Here is an 18,796-nt window from a genome sequence, read left to right as displayed (position 1 = left end):
AGGGCCTGGAACACAAGCGCTGTGAGGAGCGGGTGAGGGACCTGGAGTTGTTCTGTCTGGAGAAGAGGCTCAGGGGAGGCCTTACTGCTCTCTACAGCTACCTGAAAGGAAGGGAGCTAGGGGTTGGCTTCTTCTCACAGGTAACCAGTGATAGGACTAGAGGGAATGGCCTCGAGCTGCACCAGAGGAGGTTCAGATTGGAAATGAGGAAACATTTCTTCTCAGAAAGAGCAGTCAGGCATTGGAAGGGGTTGCACAGGGAGGTGTTGGAGTCACCGTCCCTGGGGTTGTTAAGGAAAGGCTGGAAGTGGTGCTTAGGGACATGGTTTAGTGGGTGATAGTGGTGGTGGGAGATGGTTGGACCAGATGATCTTTTCCAGTCTTAATTCTATGATTCTATGCCCACATTATGTATGGACATATTAGTGCATTTTAATTTAGAGATATTTAAGAGTTCATTTGCCCAAGTTTTACTGATGATCCTTGTGCAGACAGATTCAGACTGAAGTTGTATTAGTTCCTGCATTACAAAAATAAACCAATTAAAGCAGTCGCTCCTTACAGCTGTACCCACTCATTAAACTCCTTTTACACTTCATCCTCTCCCCATTAGTCTTCTTCTTTGCATCAACACAATGTTTTCTTTAAAAAAAGAAAAAGAAAAAAAAAGAAAAAGAAAAAGGATAGGAAAAGGTTTTGTTATGGAAAGAAAAGGAAAATAGAAAAAGGAAGAGAAAAACTCAGTGAATGAGTTCTGTTTTTCAGCCATGTCTGTTTTGTAGTCCATTTTGTGGAAGGCACAAAAACACATTGTCACCATGGGGAAGGGTGACCAGCAAAAATATGTAACCAAGAATTAGGAAATTAAGAATAGTTAAACTGCCATAAAAAATGGCCTTTGTAGCCAATGGTCATGGAAAATTGAAGTGGCTGTTGTTAAATTCCAAGATTAACTACACAAACGTAACCCAATCCATTAAAGCAACCAATATCTATATTCAGTTGTCTTATTTTAAATGTCTTATTTTTATTTTTTATTTTTAACCAGAGCCAATTGGCTAAAGAAACCAGACGCAGACTCTGATGAACTCTTCCGAATGGTAGCTGAAGTGTTTATCCTGTGGTGTAAATCACATGTAAGATAAGATGTATACTTTTTTCTCCATTTCACTCCATCTGTAAATATAGGTGTGGTACATGCAGATGAATTAATTTTTTTTGTTGTTGTTGGTTGTTTTTAGAATTTCAAAAGAGAAGAACAAAATTTTGTGATTCAAAATGAAATCAACAACTTGGCATTTTTAACAGGAGATACCAAAAGCAAGATGTCTAAAGTAAGTTAATAAAAATATTTGGATCAATTAAATCTACAGATGTGTTTAATACTTTGTAAGAAGGCTCTGAAAATCTACTCAGATTGCTGCTGCTCTGCTGATAGAAGAAACAAAAAATAATGTTGCTTCTTGATGACAGGCATGGAAACAACTATGCACAATATTGTGAGTTAGTTAAGTGTGTGTTAAATTTTCAAAGATATGAGATTTAAACATGGGTCTTGATGTGAAGAAGTTACATATAAAGGAGAACATGGGTCGTAATATGTAATATAGCTTGTTGGTCCTTTACAAAACAAAACAGGTAGAATATTTTGTAAAAATAAGTGACAGTAACTGAAGCAATATTGTCCACCTGCTCTTTTTCTTGTGAATGTCAGTATTGTTCAGCTTTGATGGAGTAATGCTGCATTTGTATATCTCTCTTTATTCATACATATAGTGTGCCATATGTGCACTGTTTTTCTCATTTCTTATTAATGACCTTAATTTCTCATTTCTTTTTTTACTCATTTTCAATATGACTACATGTTGACATGATGGCTATAAAAAATACATTTGTTACCTGCATAACAGAGAAAATGTCATCGTGTCCTTTGACATTAGCTGAGGAAGACTGCTTTACTCATAACAAGATCCATAAGTCAGATGAAATAATATAATTCTAAGGTAGTGTTGGTAAATATAGGAGGAAAAAACAACAACAACAACAACAACAACAACAAACTTGTATTTATATTTATAATGTGTTTTGAGAAATACTGTTTAGAAATGGTTCAAGAAGAGGTGGGGTTTGTTTTGTATTTCACTGTATTTTGATTTTGTCTGTAACTTGGCTACAGTAAGCCCAACTTTATACAATAGAGAGTCAGAAAAAATGTCTCAGTACATTTTTTTTAATTCTCTTGAAAAACATGTTTGCTTCTTTTCTAAGTTTTTAAGTTTTGAAACTTGGTTGAGCCAAATCATATTACTGGAAAGTTTACAAGTAAAAATACTGGATTTTCTGCTCATCATTAGTTCATGACTGACACTGAACAGCAGTTCAAAATATATAGAAGAATTCGGAAAAGGAATTTTTTAACTCATTTTCTTTTTTTTCAAGATACAGCTCTTTGAAATTGGATGATAGTACTGAAGTGTTTGTATAATTCTCATTAGTGAGATGACTAGTGGACACAATGCACATTACATGATGGTTAATTAACACAGTCTAACAGTCTAACAGAAATCTCTATACTTTATCATATGGCAATTGCTACACATAGACTTTGAAATTTGTGAATTAGAATTGGTATCAGCAGCCAAGAAATCAATCTTTTCTTTATTATTTTTTTTCAGATCATGGTAGATTATAATTAGATAATTCATATTTTATCTGAATTATACTGAATCTGCAGTATTGGAAAGATGGGGTAAACTGTTAGTGTCATATTTTAGTAAAAGATGGCACGGCAGGAATGACAAAACAAATCTTCACCAAAAAAAAGAATAGCCTCATATCACTCTGATTTGGATAAAATCATAGTGATTGAGCATCAAGAATTTATATAACCCAAATTTGTTTTAGTTTTAAAGAGAGTTTTTAATTTGTTTTAGTTTTAAGTTTAGTTTTAAAATTAGATTTCCAAATACCTGTTGTATATATTTTAACTAATATATTTTTATATATAACATAAATGTAGATGCATATGTAACGTGCTTTTCTTCATATGGCCGTACAATACAGTGAGATCATAAATCTTTTTTATATTAATATAATTTTTTGTAAGCATATGAATGCAAAATCGTAGTATTCAAGGATGTTGTGCATGGTTATTGCTAATATAGGAACAGAAATAAAAGACTGTTGTTCATGACTGAATATTTTGTTAATCTGGTACCATATCTGCAATAGTGATCATTTAGGCCATTTTTCAGGACTCAAATACCACGATATGATACATGATGCATTGTTTAGAAGTGTTCTATTGTTTTTCTATATATTGTTTCTAATCAGGAAATTTATAACATTTTATAGTATATGATGTAAGTGCTCTTAAACCCCAGTGTGTTCATTAAAGCATGCATTTACATCTGATTTTTTTTAAGACTGCATAGTTTAGAATGAACAAGAAATTCTCTAAGTAACAGAATTTCAGAATTCACTATGAGGATTGTTACTTATTTGTATATTAATGGAGTAATCAGTAACGCACATTATGTTAGGGAACAATATTTATATAATTTCTTGCTTTAATATTAACATTTAGTTCAGAAATGACAGTATGACAGAAGAATAACTAGTACTTTTCTCTTCATCATGAGTTCTTTTTTATTCACATTATGTTTAATGAAAGCAATTATATACAATATTTACCCACTATGAGAACGTATAAATAAACGTGAATGTGAACACTGGCCATTAACAGTCAGTCCAACATGAACAGTTCTTTAAAGGCAAAGGGCCCTATGCTGATCTCTGACTGCTTTAGGCAACTGTCTACCTTATAGCAGAGACTACCAGCTTTCCAAAGATCTAGGATGCTGTGATGGTGGTAATGTGTAATGTATGATATATCATGGGAGGTTCTGTATCTTTATATGCCAAATGCAGAAAAAGTTGTGCTGAGGATGAAGATTTAGGGTTACGTTATTTTTCTATAGCTGATATCAATGGTGACAAATGATTCACTGTTACAATAAAAAAAATAAATAAAGATATAATACCCATTGTGTTTTGATTATACAATATTAACTTTGTTAATATATTCTCAAATAAATATAATAACAGCTGAGAACGTTTTTTAATTTTTCTTTTCTAAAAAAATGGCAGCAGAGTGCTCGGAGGGGAATGGTAAGTTAGAGAACTTTCAGTCCGAGAGAGACTGGTAACTTAGATTGCATTAAAATAAGAGATTTGTGATGGCAGTTGAAATGGAGAAACTAAACATGTTCTTTTCATCCTATATTTGTTTTTGAATCCTTCACAGGTTTGTTGATAAAATAGTATTTTTATTAAAATGTAATAATTCCCTATTGTTTTACAGTTAATTGGTATAAAAGTCTAAGTGTAGACATTAACATGTACGTAATAAATGTGTCATACATATGTGGGCAGTTTTTCTGTATAAGCTTTGGAAGCTAAATGAAGGTGTGGTTGGATATATAACCTCAGTTGCTAAACACTTGTATATCCTACTGAAGTTTAGTATGACTGGCATTCATTACCAAAATTTTATGTCTATTTTTAAAAAGCATCTGTACAGGCCTATTATAGAAGTCTGAGGCAGTCAAAAAATCAAGTTTGTATTACAAAACAGCATTATGATTTGTACCCATCTGTAATACATAATACATATTATTTGCAAATTTATGGTTATTTGAGGATTTGATATTAATATTTTCTGCAAGAATTTTAGATCTCAACATTGAACATTTCAATTGCATAGAATATGTTTCCTTTAGTTATATTATGGTAAATTATGAATGGATTACTTTTATGGTCATTTCTAATAAATGAAATGGAATTATCATTTACTTGCCTTTACTTACCTTTAACATGTATCTACTGAACTGTGTCTGTGCAGCATCTACATATTTCACACATATTCAGTTAAAATTTATTATTTGTCTGAGTACAATACTGAAGATTCTAAGGTGCTTACTACTTATTTGGTTATTAGTCTGTCATTCTTTTTTGATTTAAAGAAGGTCTTTACTATGTGACATAATTATCATAGGATATAGAAACATTTTAATAATAGCTTGGCTTCAAAGTTTCAGGCCAAAAAGCAAACATTATAGACTACTTCGAGTATCACAAGAAAGCAAAGTTAGAATGAGAGAAATCATGGAAAGCAGGAGGAAGAGTTTGTTTTTATGTGTTTTTCTCTTTGTTTTTAATCAACAGATTTCTACAGTATTTTCCCATGCTCAGTCAAGGATTCCCTTAAGTAATGCTTAAAATTTTGTGCTGTTTCACTGTAGCAACATAGTCTTGTTATCTTTTTGATAAAAAAGACACAATCATAACCTAGCTTTGGCTATGAACACGTTTATTTATGTGTATGTATATATGGTATTAACATAACAAAGAGGTAAATAAAACTATGTATGTGTGAGTTACAGCAGAGGTTATAATAGTGTTCTCAAAATGGGTACTGCTGGGAGATACGAGTTTAACTCAATTTTTCTCTCAGACTGTCTACAAGGCAGTAATGTGCCAAACAATGGGAAAATACAGCTATAAGTGAAATGTTCCATCTTCATGGTGGTGTCTTGATTTTGTTTTCTATTTCTAAGCATTTTTTTTTCCTCATTGATATTTAGGGTGGGGATAGGAATAAAAAAAATATTGTTGGAATATTTTTCATTATTGGTTTATCCTGAATTCCAAACACCTTGTTCCTTTTAACAATACTGGGAAAAGTTTCAGTAATTGGTATATTGATGTGTTTACTTATTAGATATACTTCCTTACATGCTGAAGCACTGAACAGTGGAGTCATGCTGAATAGCATCAGATAAATTTAGAAGTACAATCATTTAATAAGGATTAAGCTAGATAAAAATTATTTCACTAAGGTCTCATTTAGTTATATACTCACAGTTTATTGTTTTAGCTACAAACTTACAATATTTACTGTCCTGATAGAGCTGAGTAAGTTTATTACTAACTTGTAAAGTTATCATCTTTTCATCTCTTTTACTTATGTTTTTCCCTTTATTTTTCTTTCATACAGGCCATGCAAGTAAAGGTACAGGTCAAAATGCATGATGTGTTTTTGTTTTATCTTTAGAAATGATCAGGCTCCAAGCATTCTTTCCATTGATCATAGCAGTGGCGTCACAAAGTGAAAGCCCAAGTCCCAAATACTATAAATTTTCTCTGAGTTAAAGTGGCAGCATTTGAACAGAGCAGCTGAAATTCGCATTAGCACACCCACACATTGTTTTATTGTAAAAATGTAGTAAAGTTATATTTTGTAATTATTTTAGACATGCATTCCCCCTCTGCTGTCTTTCTGCATTCTGGGGTATTTTTTGCTAATATATTGTAGCAGACATTGTAGAAATGATGCCTAAGTAGAGTCATCAGAAACATATCTGGTTTATGATATTCAAGAAGAATAAATGGGAAAAAGTATTATAGTCTGTATCCCATCTGTAGATGTATGGAAGATCGTGTTAGAATGAAGAAGTTCAAATTAGATACAGAGCTCAACTACTACCTTTGTCCAAAATTAAAATGGGTCCTTCCTAATCACGTGAGATGTGAGGACACTTTTGAATAGTCCTTGTTTCTTTAATACATTTAATGTATTCAAGGCTTCCTTAGTCTCCAGTGAACTGTAGTTCATCTTCCTTTCCATCATTTGTATTATTTTAATAATAATTCATAATAAAGATAAATACTCTTCAGCCTATTGGTGATACAGAACGAAAAACAAAATGGATCCCTTGGGATCCATTTTCATGGTTTTCTGTTTCATCTCTCCCTTCACCCTGTGCCCTTAGATGTATGATGATGGTGTGAAGAGTTTTTAATTAATTAAACTGGAAGCATAAGATACCACAACTGCTCACTTTTTAAATAGATCTGACTTCAAGCCTTGCTATTTTCAAACTTGCCCAGGTATATAGAGTAGGGTTTAATGAACATTCTCATGATAGTCTGACAGAATGGATTATCTAAAGAGGGTTGGAAAAATATTAATTCCATTATCTTAACCAGTCTTAGTTATATTTAATATATATATTCCTTATATTTTTCAATATAAATATTCTACTTTTTGATTATATATTCAATTATTATCAATCTAATGGAAAACCTGTAATTTTTTTTCTATATACATTTGTTCGAAGAAATTTCAGCTTGTGTGTTCAAATCCTTAGGCAATAAGATCATTATTTTAGGCAATCAGAATATATCATTCTTCTTGCTGAGGTTCTTTTAGCACAGCTAATTCTTTAGGGGAAAATATACCCAATTTAAAACTCTTTACGTTGAAATGAAGGTATTTTATTCACTTATGTTGTTACATATTAGACCGCAAAGAGACCTAATTTTATTGCTTTTTAGGTTTCTGTCTGTGACTCTACTTACACATTTATCCACAAGAGTTGCAAATTAATAGACAGCAGAATATGATGGCAAAGGCAGAATGGATCTTCTTTTCATGTTTTAAAAATGCTCAGGTGTTATGTTCACCTAGTTATTAATCTGAAATGAAAATTAAGAAAAAATAAAATTGGATGTGTAAAATGTCCCTAGGCATAAAGATTCTCAAAAGTAAAAGTCTCTCTCTTCTTCCTTTTATTTTTATTTTTTTTAATAGATCTATGTATATATTTTGGTATTCTTTATTTAATATGCATAGTGACGCCACTGGAATATAGTGATACATTGTGGGATTTGTTTGTCTGCTGTCAATGTAGAGTACAAATAATATCATTATTATAGCCATTACATCATTGCTATTTCTAAGGCACTTCCAAAAGCAAAGCTTTGAGGCAAAGTACTCTTGCAATTGCTAGTTCCTTAAGAAAGGAAGCCACATCCCTTGTGTGTTCCCTCTGACCTGCAAAATGATTTCAACACCAGCTGTGTACACAGAGATTCACCATGTAGAAGACAGAATCTGCCAAAAATTCCCACCTACTGGATTATGTATAGCTACCTTTTTTCTTTTCAGTGATTATGTGATAATAGTGTGATAATAACTGGTAATTATGGATTGCAATGGATTCTGCTGTATCCTTATGTGGAACTACACAATATATACTACAAAGAGTAGTCAGTAAAATTTAATTGACAGAGGGAAAAGGATGTGGAGGGTTAAATGCAAGCATTTGCTGTTCAGTAGTGTTTTATAAACCTATAGGCCTAGTCCTGAAATCTTGTCTTAGGCAAAACTCCCTTGCCTGTAGTAGGAGTTTAATCTAGGTACAGAATTCAGAACTGGGCTATTTTTATGTTGTTGGTGTTTACCATATGTTCATTAAATATATGGATCTGTTCTAAAGGTTTTGGTTTGCTGTCTCCTAAATTAAAAGTTGTGTGAAATACCATTGTACGCTGTCTATTGAAGATAGGACAATGTTACCTTGTTGTGCTGTTTATTCCTGTCTTTTTTTGTTTTCGTTTTCCTATTGTTCACAATCTCCAAAGCTGTAAAAGGATTAATTTTTCATTCCAGATTTACTTACATTAGCCAAAGTCAAAGGACAGTGCTTTTCCCAGAGGCATTGGTTCATTGGCATGCTATTACAACCAATCAAAGTATTTTAGATACTGTTATTTCTTAGGTGAGGTAAATCAGACAATATTAATTCATTGATACCCTGGATGGCTGTATCTTCATGAAAGTTTCTAACAAAAATTTAAACATCCTGAATTTGGCCATCCCCTGAGGCTGACTTAGCTTTTAACTCTATAGCTGTTTCTGATTTGAGAGCTAAGGTCCAGAAAACATAGTTAGATTTTCATGTATGAATGCATCCAAAACTATTTTACTGCAATTAAAATATTACTGTTACTGCAGTTTCATCATTGGAGCACACCAAAAATATTCCTGTAATTTCCCACTCAAGACTGTATGCCCTTCCTCTAATGTAGCATTTCTAATTAATTATGTACTACATTAGGAACATAGTTTTCTTGGACTGCTAGGAGAAGAATGTGTTGGAAGAGTATGTGGTAAGAGAATAATTACAGTCATTTACCTTTGTATTATTTATTTAATTTTAATATTTTTATTACAGTCTGGAGGACAAGATCAAGAAAGAAAGAAATCAAAGCGTAGAGGGGATTTGTACTCCATACAAACATCCTTGATTGTAGCTGCACTTAAAAAGATGCTTCCTATTGGCTTGAATATGTGTACTCCTGGAGATCAAGAGCTCATCTCTTTGGCTAAGACTAGATACAGCCATGTAAGTGCGTAATTTGTAATAGTTTTTAATGGAGAATAAACAGAACTTTATTAACAATTTGGAGGCATAATATCTAAGCAGTTAATATAATAAAATATGTCAATGTACTGTAAGCAATTACAGCTCCTAATTGTGCTTTCACAAGACAAACTGGTGTGCACAGACAGCTATCATCCTTTCCATGGTATTTTCCATTTGTATAAAATGTACATTTACATACATATATGCCAAGTGAACAAATGGCAGGCATGCAGTCCTGCAGAAAGGGATAAAGTGTTTTTGAGTGATGATAAGCTCAATGTGAGTCAACAATGTGCCCTGGCACCCAAAAGGACCAACTGCACTAAGTACAGTTTAGCTAACCTGGTCGACAGAAGTGATTGTCATACTATATTCAGCATGGGTGTGGCGTCACCTTGAGTACTGTGTACAGTTTTAGGCTCCACAATATAAGGATATAAAACTATTAGAGAGTGTCCAAAGGAAGGCACTAACCAGTGATATGTCTGGTGACCAGTGGTAGAACCTGAGGGAATGAAATGAAGCTATATGGGGGAGGGAGGTTCAGATTGGATTTTAAAAAGATTCTTCCCTGAGAGCATGGTCAGTCACTGGAACAAGCTACCCAGGGAAGTAGTCCCAGGCATGTTGGTATTCAAAAAGTGTTTGGACAGTGCTCTTAGATAGATGGTTTAACTGGTAGGTTGCCCTGTGTGGAGTCAGGAGTTGGATTTTATGATTCTCATGGGTGCCTTCCAGCTCAGGACATTGTATGATACATTTAGACCAAATACTCGAAGATCATTAGTTAGCTTTAATTTCTTTCAAAATTTAATCCTTGTTTTGTGGTCACAATTTTAAAATGCTTTTGTCCCATGCTCTTCTGGTAATATATGTACTTTGAAAACAATGTTACTTTTTAATATTGAAACAATAACTGTTCTGTGTTGTGCATGTTCTTATGAGATGAATAATAATAAAAAATTGAGAAGCACTTCTATCTTTCTACAGAGGGACACTGATGAAGAAGTCAAAGAGCATTTACGTAACAACTTACATTTGCAGGAAAAGGTAACAAAATCTGTCCGGGATAGCACTTTTAAACATGAAAATTGCAATTGTTTATCATGACCATGGTACATTAAAAAAGCAAGTGAAAAGCTATTAGAAAAATTGTCATTTTAATATTTTTGTTCATAATATTTTTGTGACAAACCTGGTTTCTTTGTAGACGTGGCTGGTATTTTGAAGTTTTGGGAAATCCTATAGAACTAGTGACGTTTAAATAATGGTAGTTTTAAAGTTATAATTACTTAAAATTATCTCAATCCAAGAAGAAACTAAAATTAAACTAATTTCAGCTTCCTATTTTGAACTTAACTGGCTCTAACCATTAAATAGTACTTACTAATATGCATTTTAAAGTGACTGTAATGAAATAATGAAATCATATGTCATTTTGGCACTCGAGAGTTTTTCAAGCGCATATATGTTCCTACTATTTAGATGCTGAATATATTGTCAAAGGTGATACCAAAATGGAGTTGTCATTGTTCTACAAATATTTAATTAAGATCATTGCCCATATTTGAACATAATACGATAAATTCATTTTTTCTCTAGTAGCAAATGGCTGTCCTGTTGCTTTAAATTTGAGGTTACCTAAATTTAAATTAGACACAACAGATATTTCTAATGTGTTTTCTCGTATTTTTGTCAGCTGTTGCAAAAAAAAAAAAAAAAAAAACTTTGGCTGTGGCTTTTCACCTACTTACATTCCAGCTGTCTTTAATTAAAATCCATAAAACAGACTTTCCACTGTCAGTACAGAATTTCACCAATCTCAGTGCTTAATGTGCTTCCTTATTTTTAATGGAGTTAAATGCAATAAAGAAGTTTCAGGGTGGATTATTTGGTTTCATAAAATAGAATCTTGCATGAGAACGGAGTTCAGAATCTAATGTCTTTTTTTCTGAGCAGCTAGTAAATGCTAATTTGGACTGAAAGGGACAGATGAAATGGGAATACCTATAACATTTTTCATTATGCTATGAGAATAATAATGGCAGTAGTGAAATTCACGATCTTCATTCAGCAGCTTTAGTATGAAATATGTTGCTTTTTAGTCTGATGATCCAGCTGTGAAATGGCAGTTAAATCTGTATAAAGACATTTTGAAAAATGATGAGCCTAGTGACCCTGAGAAAAACGTGGAACGTGTGCAGAGGATATCAGCTGCTCTCTATCATCTGGAGCAGGTATAAAGTTACATGTCTATTCTGTGCTTGTTTTAAAGTAGAATGAGTTTCTTTCCTTACATAAATTATTTCCAATTCAGTGTGTGTCATTAAAATTTTCAGATGAAAGCAATTATACATTGCTTGTATGTATGCATGTAATGCTTACATTGCATGACATGCATGCACACACACAGATGTCTATATATGCAAAATTGTTAATTACATGTGCTGAAGTGCCTCGATTTTGTTTCAGGGAAATCTCAGGATGTATTTGCCCCTGCAAAACTTTACTGTGAAGAGTTGTATGAAGTGTAATGTACAAAACTTCAACATTCAGTAGATGAAAACTGTAATTTTAGGGAGAAATGTTTGCATATATATTTACTTCTAATATTACTGATTTTAGCCTGTGTTCCATTTCTACAGGAGGATTCTATAGCAACTTTTGAATCTAGTTGTCTGTGCATTCAAATGCTACAATTTTAAATACAAAAATGCATTTATAATCTTCCCATGTAAAGTTGATTCTTTTTATTCACAAGTGATATAGCACAGAAATTTAGCACATGAATGATTAAATATGCATAGTTATAAACAGGCAAAGTAATCATTTAGGAGTTTTATGTAGGAGTCCCACCCATGAGATATTCTGTTATCTCAAGCTTTCCTGTATGAACTGAGAGGCACTGTATATAAGGCCCTCAGTATTTTTTCAAAGTATTAAAAAATATATATATATATATTTTCAGATGATGTTTTTGTAACTTTCCTAATTTGATAGCAAATTGTAAATTTTCTCATTTGTTAGATACATTAGCCAGTGTCTAAAAAGAAAATTTGGAATTAAACGTGGAGTTTCCATAGTATGTAATAAAAGATATTTTCCCATAGGTTGAACAACCACTAAGATCCAAGAAAGCTGTTTGGCATAAACTCCTGTCAAAACAACGCAAAAGGGCTGTTGTTGCTTGTTTTAGAATGGCACCATTGTACAACCTGCCCAGGTAAATGGCTGAAAGATTTATTTTTCATTAATTTTGTTTACATTTCTGAGTGGAAATAGTACTTGTGTGTATGCCTACAAGTTTGCTACTTGTTTGGGTTGTGTAATGGAGTCTAAGAAACAAGAGTTGGTTAGTTATCAGCTAATTCCTCACAGTAGCAAAATACCTGTCTCATGACAAATAACTAGAGGGGAAAAAGACCATAGGAATTACACTGCTTCAGAAACAAAATGCTTCATTTTTGTCAGTCGTTATTTGCTATATTCCCTCATGTTATTTGTGAAAAAGATGTTGTTGTTGTTTCTGTCTTTTTTTTTTTTTTTTTTGCCTCTGATTGGTTGTGCTTTATTATCCTGTGTTTGTATTTTTTTAAAACTTTCTGGCTTTCTGGTATGGCTATACTCTTATTGCATGAACGCTTCATGCTCTAGCTTGCATAAGGCAACCTTTAGCTATTACATCCAAATGATACATACAGTAAAGGAGATATTGCGGCAGAGCAGTGCACAATGAGGTTTTGCACTTGTGTGTTGCTCTGCTTATTACTCCAGTTGCAAGTAGATACCACAAAGTCTGAGATACAGTGCATCCCATGCCTGGATTCATCTACTGATTTAAACCATGTGTTAACACCACACACAATTACTGTCCTTTCACTACCATGTTCTTTTCAATGTGCTTTGTATTCAGATACAGCCTAAGCAAATTTCTAATTAAATTTGCTTCTTCGCTTTTGTGTTTTATCATAGTTCATGTTTAATATTTTTGTTCAAGATTGTTTGCAAAGTATTTAACAAAAGAGTTGCATTACATTTTAAAATGCCTGTATTAAAGCCTATTTACATGATTGTTGTCAGCTAAAGGTCTGTAGCTGTGCCACTAACATACTGAGAAGAATGCAGGGTTTGAGCAAGACAAATAAAAGCCAGTTATACCGTAAAAAGCAAACATCTTCATGAAAATAGTAGTTCTAGACTCTAATAGCTCTCTAAACTGTCACAATGCCACTAGGCAATTTTATGGAGACAGAAAGAAATGAAATGAAACAACATGAAACCAAACTGATGAGGTTTGAACTATCAACTATCTTATCTTCAAGAACTCTGCTTTGAAAAACAAGAGGAAGTGGTAGATATTTTAGTATAACAATTTTGTGAAGATTTTTTTTTTAATAAATGTATTCTGGATTTATGATTCTTAACATGTTTGGATTCTATATGAACACCTAAATGATAAAAATAATTCATTTTATTTTTGTTTTAAAAAGCATATATTTAGGATTCATGAGGTTGATGTAAAACTTGCCAAAGGGCAAAATGTGTTATGAATCTGTGTTTTCATTTTCAAGAAAATACATAATAATACTTATTGAAATAGAAAACTTAAGTATCTGTAATTTTCATTAAATTCCCTGGAAGAAAAAAAAAAAAAAAAAAAAAAGAGGTTGGTTCTTCTCAAACTAAAGTGGTAGACTTTATGGTGGAGTTTAAACCTAATCTTAGTATGAATGTGAGGAAAATCTGTCCCATTATTTCTTCTTCCAGATTATAAAAATGAGCTCTCTATTTTAACCTATTAATTTTGATATCTGCGTTTCAAAAAAAGGCAAGAGTGAAAAAAGTCCTCAGTTGATAGGTGCAGAAAAAAAAAAAAAAAGTTTTAAAATTCATTAGTTTATAGAAACATTTTTCTAGGTAAATCATTGGATTCTGACAGGAAAATAAGGCTACTGCACTATTTTGCACCTTATTGGATATATAACTATATCTGTCATTTAAATTGATACTGTTTTTAAGATATCTGAACCCTAGGGAGTCTAATTTCAAGTGGAGTATGATTAATTCTAAGAGCTATGTTAATCCCATTGCACCACAGTTTCAAATGCAGCTCCTGATATCTTGCAAATTTCCTCAGTTTAGTTGCAGCTTTGTATTGGGAGTGTTAGTTCTAAAATTGATGATTTATTTAAAGGGCAGTTAACTAAAAGGAAGTAAGCAAACAGTTTGTGGAGATACTTTAATTTATTATAGAAAATATTAATATATTCAGTGGATAATGATCCCTTTCTTTTGATAATTTTCTGGAGATTTAGATGGCTTTCGATATAATTTAATGTTAATTTTCCATTTAAATCTATTTTTCTTCAAATGCATTCTTATATGTATCAGTTTTCAGGAATTCCAATAGGATATTTTAGCAATTGAACTGTCTTGTTGATATGCAGGTTTGTTGAATTATAGAAAAAAATGTTTTAACTTCTTTCATAACTATTTCAAGTACTCCCTTTTCTGAGAAGTACTATGAGGTACAAAATAAATAGTAGTTTTATTTATTTCATTTTTTTTCAAGGAAAAAATGTCAGTGAAGTTAGAAAATACTGATTTATTCTCTGTTTAATGAATGTATGTTCACAGCTTTGAAATAGTGTCCTGTATGAGAAATGCATTCTCTAAGATTTTTGTATTTATGTTTCATCTTTTAAGGAAATTAATTTGTAAATTATTTGTCTTATCGTCTATCATCTGTATATGCACATAGATACAGCAAAGTTATACATGGCAATTTTTCATACAGAGTTTACAAATACTTTCTTTCTGACTACGTTATTGAATTTAACTTGTGCCTTTGTTGTTAGTTCTTCAATGAAAACCTATATGCTTTTCTTCAGACACAAAATTAGCAATTTCTTCCTGAGCACCTTTCAACGTGTTTGGCTGGAAAAAGTACATGAAAAAACTCAGTATGACAGGCTTATACTCAAGTTAACGGTAATGTAACTTGTGGAGAGCCTCTTCCTTATGCACACACTTATTCCTTCCCAGCCATGATTTGATGTTGCCATAAAACATGAATTTGTACAATTTTCAGAGTGTATTCTGATTGGTCAGTTTTTGAAAACTGATAATAAAATGTCACCAGTGCCAGAAGGAGAGTATAAAGAGTTGGCTAAATATCTGTGTCACCATAAAATGAGAATTTATGTGCAGTGTCTTTAGACAAGTCATAGTATATACCATCAATTTGTATAACTATCGGTGCAGGATAAAAGTGAACAAAAAGGCTTTGTGGAACAACCTTTGTAACCTCATGTAGAGCACCTCAAAACAAGATTTTCCCTCAAATGCAATGTAAATATGGGATGGTTTGGTCCGTATGCGTAGTCTTATTGCCATAAGCTATATTTTCTGTGGAAAATTTTCCAGTTAAATTAATACTTTATAGTAGTAACCAATATACCTAAGAATTCTCTAAAATTGGTCTTTTTGTAGAGTAGATTTCAGATATTTTTAATGCAGCTTCTTTGAGGACACATTATCACTGCCCAGAGTTGCAACTGAAAGAAAAGAAGCTGATGTTTGGCTTCTTTGTGTGGAAGAAGGCAGTGATTGTCTGCACATAACGTGCTGGAAAGCACTTGATAATTATTTTGCTGTTGACAACCAACTTCTGCTGTCTCTATGTGCTAGATCTAGTAAACTAAATTACACCTAGTAGGAGTAAATCTCACCCACTCACTCTCAGTCTTTTAAAGTATGTACTTTTCCCATGCTTGTATTAAAGCACCAGTCCCGTAATTTCACTTATAATGTACATTAGCACTCTAAAAGCCTTCAGAAGAAAAAGTTATATTAATATGTGTAATAAAAAAAAAGTAAGAATGTTCAAAAGTATGTGCAGATTTGTCACTGAAAGTTATGTTTTGCTTTTTGTTTCACTGACCAATCAGAGGATCAGAATTGTACAAACACGTATCCTTACTAATCATTAACCACCTGAGCTGTTATACTATGTTCCTTTACCCCTCTTGATCTCACTTTCACAACCCCCCCCCCCCAGGCACCGTTCTATTAACCTCTTCCTCCATGGCTATCAGAACTATTGGATAGAAACAGAGGAATATTCATTTGAGGAGAAACTAGTTCAGGATTTGGCTGTAAGTACTGATATAATTGGGCATCTTTCAGTGCCCACTTCAGTGTATATTTTATGTATCTATAACCTATATTTTATTTTTATGTACTGTATACATACACACAAATTTTTAAAATATCAATCCTTATGCCCCAGGGCATAAGTTCATTTTCTGCTGCGATCAAAAAGACATTAAACCTGTGATGCACAGTGAAGAGCATTAAGGTGCTTTATGCCTTCAGTTGAACTATAGTGATACACATTCTTTGGAAGAGAGATGGTTTAGAGGAACTGTCCAACTATTTTTGTCATTATGGTAATTCCTATGTTCCTATATTTTATTTACTCTCCTTTTTAAAGCTTGACGCAATTGATGCTTTTCCCCTTTTTTAAATTCTCATTGATGCATAATATTTAATTTTAACATTTTCAGCTTTGATGCAAATTATTTTTGCTGTTTTATACATCATAAGGTGATGAAAATATATGCAGCCGTATTCAGCAAAAATTTGCTTTATGTGTGAACTTGATGGAAACGATCGATAAACTTGAGCATTTTGGTACTTATATGGTCATCAATTCAGAAAAACTGCTGTTTTATCTCTTCCATCTCTGTTGTCAGTTTGTCTAAAATACTTCTGTGGGACCTATCTTGGTGATATGTAAATACTGTGAAAATGAATATATGGCTTCATGGATCCATGGATCACATGAAGATGCATCAGGAGATGCTTCAGAGTTAGGAGAAGCAATTATATTGTGTTTTTTTAGAAGCTTTTTTTTTTTTTTTTAAGGCCAGTTGGTATAGAACATTGTATGATCTTCCAAAATTACAACTAATATATTCTTATACTGTAGACAATTGTATGGTCTTTGCTTCATTGTTTTGCTTTTTTTTTTTTTTTGAAAGGAAGGAATGCAAATGTTAGTCAAAAGAGTAATTACAATAATCCTATAATAATTACAAACCCCACCAAAGGGTCACAAGACAAATAAGGTGAAAGTAATAAACTGCTCTTTTTCAGTGCTAGCTACTTCAAACTGCCAAAAATGTTTGAAGTTGACAGTAAGAGTTGTTACATTTCTTGAGTCAGTCACCTAGAAATGATATATGAAAGTAATCTAGCAAATAGTAGCCAGAATATGATGTATCTGACAATATTATTAAAAATAATTCCATTTACCAATCAATTCTCCAGAACATAATTGAGCTGAGACTTTCTTTCAGTTCTGGTCCAATGGAAACCTACTCATAATTTCTGCTGAATAAGGCCTCCCTAAGATTTTCACTTGTGTTATTCTCAATACCTTGCAACTGAGAAACTTCTAATGGTACTATCAAACGTGAATAAAAGAATCAGATACTCTGAGTCCTTCTTAGTTATACAGGCAAATAGTGTAGCAGTCTCTGGTAAGCTGCTGAATAAGATGAGTACTGAAAGTTAATACAATTTGGACAAAACAAAATTAATTAAATCCTTTCCTAAGCTTAATCTATTTTTTATTTCTTATTCGTGAAGCTTAATTTGTATATTCTGATATAAATCTGTATAACCACAGACACCTCCAAAAAAAGATGAAGAAGAAGAGGAAGATACTGAGAAAAAACAGCCTGATCCACTTCATCAGATTATCCTTTATTTTAGTCGCAATGCTCTCACAGAGAGGAGGTAAAATAGCCATGTTGAAAAATGTATTAAATAAAATCACACAGTAACTGAATTTCTAATAATATTAAATAATGGATTTAACATAATTGTAGTTCAGTATTATCCATGGTGAATGCTTTTTTACCACTCTGTTTCATTAGAGTTTTCTTGGATTTAAACTCAGTATGACCTTTATATTGATGCAAATATTGGCAATTTTGAGATTTTAAAAGCTTGTTAAATACCCAATACAGAAATAATGAAACCAGAATTCTCATACAAACATAAAGTCTACAAGAACAGTTGCTTCATCCATTGTATCCTCTCCTGGTAATAGATAAGTGTTCTTACTGTTGGCATTCATTGCATTTTATTCATTATGTTAGAAAAGGTTTCAAAATAGCATTGATGATTAGCATGATTCTCTTTTAGTTTCTGTTTCAGATTGTTGATCAAAATTTGCATTTTGTATAAGAAGAGTACTTGTCCAGTGCTTCATATATTTTTCTGTATTGTACTGTAATCTTATTATCTGATATAGTAATTATAATTTGTACCTCCATAATGCTTTTCTGCACTTGCAACAGCCAGTGATCCTTACTTACTGAACTTGACAAAATTGGATGTCTAAATATTCCTCTAAATTGTTTAATTAAAGTTACATAGATATGGTTTGAGATTAGAAAATATGTTTATAGTAGTATTTTCCAATGTAATAGGAATTCAAGTAGATATATGTG

The 18,796-nt window shown here is 32.3% G+C and overlaps 1 protein-coding gene across 8 annotated transcripts in view; it reads left to right on the top strand.

Moving 5' to 3' along the window:
* Positions 1-18,796, top strand: part of RYR3 (ryanodine receptor 3) — a 218,861-nt gene that overhangs the window by 170,218 nt on the left and 29,847 nt on the right. For all 8 annotated transcript variants that reach the window (XM_032189404.1, XM_032189403.1, XM_032189400.1 and 5 more), the window contains 8 exons: positions 1,049-1,136; positions 1,242-1,334; positions 9,081-9,251; positions 10,263-10,322; positions 11,378-11,509; positions 12,383-12,495; positions 16,333-16,429; positions 17,968-18,077. In XM_032189404.1, the coding sequence (XP_032045295.1) occupies positions 1,049-1,136; positions 1,242-1,334; positions 9,081-9,251; positions 10,263-10,322; positions 11,378-11,509; positions 12,383-12,495; positions 16,333-16,429; positions 17,968-18,077 (864 nt within the window). The remainder of the gene's footprint in view (positions 1-1,048; positions 1,137-1,241; positions 1,335-9,080; positions 9,252-10,262; positions 10,323-11,377; positions 11,510-12,382; positions 12,496-16,332; positions 16,430-17,967; positions 18,078-18,796) is intronic.

This window comes from Aythya fuligula, chromosome 5, assembly GCF_009819795.1.
Source record: "Aythya fuligula isolate bAytFul2 chromosome 5, bAytFul2.pri, whole genome shotgun sequence".
NCBI lineage: Eukaryota > Metazoa > Chordata > Aves > Anseriformes > Anatidae > Aythya > Aythya fuligula.
Note: the sequence above shows the minus strand (reverse complement) of the source record. Positions and strands in the feature narration are given on the sequence as shown.